Source organism: Cervus canadensis, chromosome 32, assembly GCF_019320065.1.
Source record: "Cervus canadensis isolate Bull #8, Minnesota chromosome 32, ASM1932006v1, whole genome shotgun sequence".
NCBI lineage: Eukaryota > Metazoa > Chordata > Mammalia > Artiodactyla > Cervidae > Cervus > Cervus canadensis.
The window spans coordinates 38315828-38323478 of NC_057417.1; the positions used below are offsets into that span (position 1 = coordinate 38315828).

Sequence of the window (7651 nt, forward strand, 5' to 3'; positions counted from 1 at the left end):
GACCGGATCCGCGAGCCACCTTGACTTGTTCCACCCGCGCACCTGCCGCGTCGCCCGGGGCGGCGATCGGCCCTCTAGGAGCGGGTCCTTTGGATAGCAGCGCAGTCCTGTCACCGTCCTGCGGCCGCCGCCGGCCGCATCCCGAGCGGGCTGGGGCCTGGGGTCTCCGAGAGGGCGTGTCAGGCTAGTCTCTGAGGCTCCGAGTCCCGCCGCGGCGCCCGTGGGTGCCGGCCTGTCCCGGGATGAGCAGTGGTCTAGGCGGGGCGGGGCCTCTGGGCGGGGCGGGGCCTCCCGCCCTCGCACTGGTCCCGCCCCGCTCGTAGAAGACCCGGCAGTGGGGCGCAGAGCAGAAGCCGGGCGCCGACGGGCTGCGCGTGGCGCCGGCGGGGATGTGCGCCCTCCTGCAGCCCGCGCTCGCAGGCCTGGGCGCGGTGCGGCCCCATGGCAGGTAGCGGCGGCCTGGCCGGCGGGGCCGGGGGCAGCCAGGGCACCGCGGGAGGGCCCGGGGCCGCGCTTCGGGCGTCCCGTGCGCCTTTGCTGTTCGCCGTGCTGGTTCTCGGCGCTTACTGCCTCTGTGCCCTCCCCGGACGCTGCCCGCCGGCCGGCCGGGTCCCCGCGCCGGCCCCTGCGCGCGCCGAGCCGCCCCGCGTATCCCGTAGCCCCGGGGCGCCGGGTCTGCCAGTGGCCAGTGGCTCGGGCCGGCGGCGCTTCCCGCAGGCCCTCATCGTGGGCGTGAAGAAGGGTGGCACGCGCGCCCTGCTGGAGTTCCTGCGGCTGCACCCCGACATCCGCGCGCTCGGCTCGGAGCCCCACTTCTTCGACAGGTGCTACGAGCGCGGCCTCGCCTGGTACCGGTGAGCGCCCGGGCCCGTCGGCCCCATCGGTTTCCTGGCGGGTGCCTTCAGGGAAACGGCGTGGTGCGGAGGCTCCGGGGGCTTCGCTGGGGACGCGGCGGGGCGAGGACTCGGGGTATCTTCTGGGGCTGAGACCAACCTGCGTGCGGGCTGAGATTTGACTTCCTTAAGCGGATTTTATGGAAAAGAAGATGGGTGGCCGTGGTCTCCCAGAAACTTTGAAAACTCCGGGGAAAGCCTTGGTTAGGGGGCTAGAGTGTGATTCTGGCTGAGAAGTAGTTTCGAGCCAGTGGGGTCTGAGGCGCTTTGAAAATGCTTCCTGCTCAGTCGCCCCTCTCTGCTGCATCACTCGGGGAAGGAAAGCCTGTCTGAACTCTGGTCAGTGACCTTAGGGAAGGGCCTCCCGGTTCCTTGCAGCCTCTTAGAAGTATCTGTCACCCCATTCCCACCCTAGGATCCCTGATCCTGGAAAGAGGAATCCTTCTCTGCAGTCCTGGGGGTCTGGAGAAAGTCTGGTCTTTACAAAAGAGGAGGATGCCTTTGAGTCAGTGTCCAGGGATGGGAACTGGGGCCTCAACTTCATGTCATGGGATTCTGTAGCCACCCTCACTCCCACCAGGTACAGCCTCAGGGGTGTGGAGGAATGAGGGGGGCACCAGCCCCCACTGAAGTAGCCTGTTCTGGTGGCTGATTGAACACCGGCCCCTCCCTGTGGAGGTTCGTTCGGAAGAGTGAACATGAGGCCCTGCCTGCTGTCTCTGTTGGTCGGGCACAAGTCCGCCTCGGTGCCCTATACCTTCCTTCGGGAAAATGAGAGCTTACAGATGGAGAGTGAGTCACCCCACTCCTTGTGGCACCCACCTCATCCCCAAGCCCAGGCCTAGCCCCTAAGAGCCAGCGAGGACCCTGCCCACAGTCACCTGGTGAACAAGCGGCGACTGGAGGGTGGCAGGACCCAGACTTTTGACCTCCTTGTTTACCAGGCTTTCTGTACCCAGATTCCACCCTGCCTCCATCCCCTTTTTATCTTTGCTTTTTGCATCAGAATCACTCAAGGATTTGCAGGGTTCCCACTGAGAATTGGGGGTCTGGCTCCTGAACTCTGAAGGGTGGCTGCCTTTAAGGGTCTGGGAAGTTGTGTGGTGATGGGGGAGGTGGGTCCATCCTTGGAGCTGAGTGTCTGAATCCCTGCATTCTTGGTGCTTACGGAGAGACCACTGCCCGCTCTGACAGTGCTCCAGCACCCCAGAGCATCCTTTATTTACCACTTCTGTGCACAGAAGGAAGGGGGGAGGGGAGGGAGAAGGGGGAGGGGAAAGTGGGCACCAGTGTGCAAACCTCAGAGCTCGGCCCTGATCGGCTAGCAAGGGAGGGGCTGCAGGGGCTCTAGAGCTGGGTTTAGACTTAAAAGGGTTCTCAAAGAGCTGGGGATCTTGAGACCCCCACCCAGACGGGCCCTCCCTGGGCACACGCTCCAGCTTTGGGGTACTGGTCTGGGGAGCCTAAGGGTCCTGAGAGGAAGCCAGCTGGACCCAGACTCCGGGTCAGGTCTTTAGCTCTGGGGAGAGGTTTTTGGGCCACTGGCATCTCGGAGGCCCAAGATGAGAGTGGGAGGGATTCTGGTCTGTTTAAGTGGTGGAGGAGTCCTTCCTCAGCCCAGCCTCTGTGCGGGGATGGGGGAGCACCGAGCGTGCAGAGGGTCGGTCCAGTCCCTCCTGCCCCTTTAATCCCGAGCTGTCCCTTGGGGCTGGCTAGCACTGACCTCACCGCTGGTGCAGGCCTGAGCTTCTGGAGGGCATGTGCCCACGTGCACAGCTGGGCTTGGCGTTGCTCACATACGCCTGTGTCCCTGAACCTGACTGTCCTTCCAGCCAGCCCTGTGTGTGCACTGAGCCTCTGAAATCCCACCCCTGCCTCAGTCTCCCTAGCTGCAAAGAGGATGCCCCAGCCCCCAGGACGGGTCTGCTCTCAGGACCCTGGACCCAGCCTCCAGGGCTCTTTCTGGGTGGTGGTTTGGGGCAGTGAGCAGAGGAGTGGCTAGTGCCCCAGTTGGGTTTTGGGGACACCCGTTCCTCCCAGACTGTGACTAGGCTGTGGCTCTGGCCCTTCTCTTGGCCTCAGCAGGCATCCTGGGCTACTCAAAGATGACCTTGGCTAAACCAGTCCCCCTCCCGGGGCCTCAGCTCCTCCCTCAGGCTCTTGAGGGTCCTCCTCCTTGGGGACTGGGGCCCTCAAATGTCTCACATGGCACTTGTTCATCCATTCGCTGACTCACCGATCACCTTCTGTCTGGCAGAGGCTGGGGCCATGCAAACACCCCAAAATCTCAGTTCAGCGGGAGTGCCCTGTCTGGGGGCAAGTGGGGGCCATACTCTGACTGTGGCTTTTGGAAAAGCAGACAGACCAGGAGGGGTGCAGGTCTGGGAACCCCCTTGGCTCCTGGCACCATCCTGTTTCACGTGGGAACCCTAGCTGGTTCCTGATGGGTCCCAGGGCCCTTGGGATGGGGCCCAGGCGAGGTGTGAGACACGGAGGAGGGGCGCTGAGATGGAGGGAGGCTGAGACAGAGAGGGGTCTGGGGCAGAGGGGGAGCTGAGTGGGGCATGGATGGCCCCCCAAGGTGGAGGGGCGTCCTGAGGCAGAGACAGAGGGGGGAGTTACCCAGGCTGGATGGAAGCCACAGGGAAATGCAGACCAGATGAGCAGGGAGCACGTGTCCACGGAGCAGCCCATCAGATGTTGGCTGTGGGGGGTCAGAGTCCTGCCTCTCTCATCCTCTCCCCCTTCTCTCCTGCCCCCCCAGGAGTCCCCATCCCCACCCTCCTTCCTGCCCGCCTGCCTGGGGGACAGACTTCTGAGGCCCAGTGGGGGGGGGCAAGTCATTGATCCCAAAGATCTTAGCTCTCCAAGCTGCTGTGTGGCAAGAGTGGGCACCCCATCCCATCCCATCCCCCTTCTACGGTGGGGCACCTTCCTCTTCCTTGGAGAGAAAGCAGCAGTGGGCACTAAGGCCCCTTTCAGTCTCCCTGACTTCCTTGCAGCCCACCCCCCCAGGCGTGTGGGGATGGGGCTGCTCAGAATCGGGGCCGCCTGTCTGGGGACCGAGAGAGGGTGCTCCTGGGGTCACCAGGCACCTGGGGAGGAAGGGGATGGGAAGGGGTATCAGTCGGTGAGGAGGGTCCTGGAGCAGTTAGGGCTGGTTCCCTCCCTGCGGGGGGTGCTGACTTCTGCTGGGGTCTGTGGGCACTGGCTTCTGTCTGTGGGTCTCAGCATTAAGGTCCAGTGTGGGGAACACCCCTTCTTCTGGCCTCCCTCTCGTGGGAAGGGGGGTTCCCTGAGCTGGCCATCCCAGGCTGCAGCCCAGGACTTGGCCCTGGGCCTTGTCCCCACCCCCAGTCTCTTTGAACTCACCCTTCAGTCCCCACCTGCATTCCGGGCTGACATGCCTCCCAGCAGCTGTAGCGCAGGGGTGGGGTGGGGTGGGGGCCCATGCCCTCCCCAGCACTTCCTGCTCCATCTCTGAACCTCAGTGTGCCTGCCTATAGATGGGGCAGTGACTGGTGTGGAAGGAGTCCCAGCTCACTCCTGGGATGTGGGGGAGCAGAATTGTCCCCCATGACTTCCGTAGACTGACTCTGCCCAGGGCTTTATTTCAAGGGATGGGGGCAGCTCCCATAGCCGGCCGACCACACTGCCTACCCCACTTCCTGGAGCCAAACGGGGGTGTTGGGGGAGTGGCAGGACCCCCGGGACCCCCATGTGCACATTCTCCGGTCCTGACATCAGCATTCTCCAAGCTGGCATCCCAACTTGTGTGTCTGTCCACCCAGCAGAGCAGAAGAGGAGACTGCCTCCCCAGGGCCGAGTCTGGGGGTCACTGGGCTGGCTGAGACCTCAGTCTGTCCTGTGAGTCACCCCTCTGGCCGGGACCAGTGCTGGGCGCTGTCCGCGGGGCGGGGCAGCTCTGTCAGAGAAGCGGGTAGAGACCCCCCTCTCGAGCGTAGGTCCCAGCCTCTGCCTCTGTTGACCTACTTCCCTGCCCTCCCTCGGAGCTGTTTGCTCAGCTGGCCCCACCGCTGCACCCTGCCCCGCCCCACCCAGCTCTACCTGGTTGGCAGGGTGGCCAGGACGCTGCCAGGGCGAGGTGCTAGGAGGGGCTTCTCCATGGTTGGGGTGGTCAGGGCGCTGTCACCCACCCTGGGATGGGATCAGTGCCCCCCAGCCCTGGGCCAGAGAGAGGGGGCTGCTGAGAGGGCTGCATGCAGCCCTGCGCCCTGGGTTCCCAGTGGGGTCTGGGCAGCTGGGCCGCTGGGGTTAGAGACAGGTGCTCAGGCCACCTCGCTAACTTCTACGGTGTCCTGGGCTGCGTTGTGGCTTTCAGCTTTCTGGGGTGGGGAGCGGGTTGGGAAGAATTAGCAGGGCTGCCTTCAGACGCAGGGAGGGGCAATGCAGGGGAGTGACGGAGAGGAAGGCCGATGCCCTTTGCTGGGGACACTGGTCAATAACTAATGACCTAATTCAGGGGACGCCATGAGCCACTTAATGAGAGTGTGACTGGGGTAATTACAATGCAGGGGCCTGCGGGGGTGGCGGGGCAAGTGGAGCCTTGTGGGCGGCAGGCCTGGGGCTCCTGGCCTCATGAGCATCGGGTCTGGTGTGAGAGGCACCCGTGTCAGGGTTGGGGTGCAGCTGAGCCCTGTGGGGGTGTGAGGAGCCTTGCAGGTTGGGCCCCACTTCCAGCCTGTGCCGAGTCTGGGCACCCTCACGGTCCACACCCCAGGCTGCCCACCCAGGCACTTAGGATGGGTGGGCCTGGCAGGGTGGGTGAGGGGGAGGCTCAGCTACCTGTAGGTTTGGGGCTCCCCTGGTGGGGGCAGTTGGTCCTGGCCCTGGGGCAGATCTAGTGTGGGAGGAGGGTCAGCTCCCGCTCACCCCCCCTCTCCACGCTGCGTCCCGCAGGAGCCTGATGCCCCGCACCCTGGACGGACAGATCACCCTGGAGAAGACCCCCAGCTACTTCGTGACGCGGGAGGCCCCGCGCCGCATCCACAGCATGTCCCCGGCCACGAAGCTGATCGTGGTCGTGCGGAACCCCGTGACCCGGGCCATCTCCGACTACGCGCAGACCCTCTCCAAGACCCCGGGCCTGCCCAGCTTCGGCGCCCTGGCCTTCCGCCGCGGCCTGGGCCCCGTGGACACGGCCTGGAGTGCCGTACGCATCGGCCTGTACGCGCAGCACCTGGACAACTGGCTGCGCTACTTCCCGCTGTCCCGCTTCCTCTTCGTCAGTGGCGAGCGCCTGGTCAGCGACCCCGCCGGGGAGCTGGGCCGTGTGCAGGACTTCCTGGGCCTCAGGCGGGTCGTCACGGACAAGCACTTCTACTTCAATGCCACCAAGGGCTTCCCCTGCCTCAAGAAGGCACAGGGCAGCGGCCGGCCACGCTGCCTGGGCAAGTCCAAGGGCCGGCCGCACCCGCGCGTGCCCGAGGCCGTGGTCCAGCGCCTGCGGGCCTTCTACCGGCCCTTCAACCGCAAGTTCTACCAGATGACTGGCCAGGACTTCGGCTGGGACTGACGGGGCTGGGGCCCACACCCTGCCTGGGGATGCTCAGTGACCTTAATTTATGCCTATCACCCAGCCGGAGCAGACCCTGGGCACACGCTGGGTGGAGAGAACTCTTTACAAAATAAAGTTTGCATCTGTGTTCTTCTAGGAGCCCTTGAGGGTTGGAGGGTGGGGCTGGAGTTGCCACCTCCTGGAGGTAGAAGTGGAAAGCGAAAGTTGCTCAATCGTGTCTGACTCTTTGGGACCCCATAGACTGCAGTCCACCAGGCTCCTCTGTCCATAGGATTCTCCAGGCAAGAATACTGGAGTGAGTTGCCATTCCCTTCTCCAGGGGATCTTCCTGATCCAGGGGTCGAACCTGGGTCTCCTGCACTGCAGGCAGATTCTTTACCATCTGAGCCACCAGGTCTGACCCTTCAGGGTTGGGGATAATCATACCGGCTAATGTGGCCGGGGACCATTCATGCCAGGAGTGGAAGAAGCCAGATCCTTGTCTATCCCTTGAGGTGGGCAGTGAGCTTGGCGCCTGTCACAAGCAAGCAACTTAGTCTCAGAGAGGTTTGGGTCCTGCTCAGCGACACACAGCTCCACCCTGGTGACTCTGGAGACCACCCTCGGGCTCTCTTCTCCGCCCTGGGAGGCCGAGCTGGGCCTTCTCCAGTTCCAGGTGGGGAAGCGGAGGCCCCAGCTTGCCCACCTGAGATGAGTCTGTGTGGTTCTCCAGGCTGCACCCGCGATCCCAGCTCACTCTGTGTCCCTGTGCCCAGTGGACACCTGCTCCTGGAAACCCGGACAGAGGGTGTGGGGGACTCCTGTGTGCAGAGTGGTTCTTCTGACAGCCTCCAGGCAGCTCCCTGCATAGCCCTGCATCACCACCCCGCCGGCTCTGACCATCACAGGGGCCGCCCACCAGACTCTGCAGGGCACGCCCACTCCCCAGGCCCTCTGGGCCCCACTTCTGTGGTGTTTATCCAACTTCCTCCCCTGGGGATGGGCAAGCAAGAATGCCCAGCTGCAGCCCAGCTGCCAGCTCGGCTCTTAACCAGGCTGGGCTGGACTGGGGCAGGCTGGGGTGCCCAGTCCATCTGTCTTCCCCCAGAAACCCAGGGCCCCCTCAGTAATGATTGTCACCTGCCTCTGGCCGTAGTGCTGTCTGCCAGGTGCTCACCAGCTGTCCTGACTGTGATCTCCAGGGCCCCTTAGGCCCAGGCCTGGCACACCCTGGCCCAGC

The 7651-nt window shown here is 64.1% G+C and overlaps 1 protein-coding gene across 2 annotated transcripts; it reads left to right on the forward strand.

The window, feature by feature from the left end:
• Positions 1 to 310: 310 nt before the first annotated feature.
• On the forward strand, positions 311 to 6560 carry HS3ST6 (heparan sulfate-glucosamine 3-sulfotransferase 6). 2 transcript variants are annotated; one of them, XM_043456385.1, is made up of 2 exons: positions 311 to 824; positions 5814 to 6560. In XM_043456385.1, the coding sequence occupies exons 1-2, from the start codon at positions 442 to 444 to the stop codon at positions 6427 to 6429; spliced, it is 999 nt and encodes a 332-aa protein (XP_043312320.1). In that variant the 5' UTR covers positions 311 to 441; the 3' UTR covers positions 6430 to 6560. The 2 variants fall into 2 exon arrangements, with proteins under 2 accessions (XP_043312320.1, XP_043312319.1); XM_043456384.1 differs by having other exon boundaries at positions 312 to 854.
• The last annotated feature ends 1091 nt before the right edge of the window (positions 6561 to 7651 follow it).

What these genes read in the sequence shown, in the direction of transcription:
- HS3ST6 (XM_043456384.1), top strand. Translation starts at nt 442, where the DNA reads ATGGCAGGTAGCGGCGGCCTGGCCGGCGGGGCCGGGGGCAGCCAGGGC. An exon ending in CGCGGCCTCGCCTGGTACCG is followed by an intron (nt 855 to 5,813) that starts GTGAGCGCCCGG and finishes TGCGTCCCGCAG; the next exon opens with GAGCCTGATGCCCCGCACCC.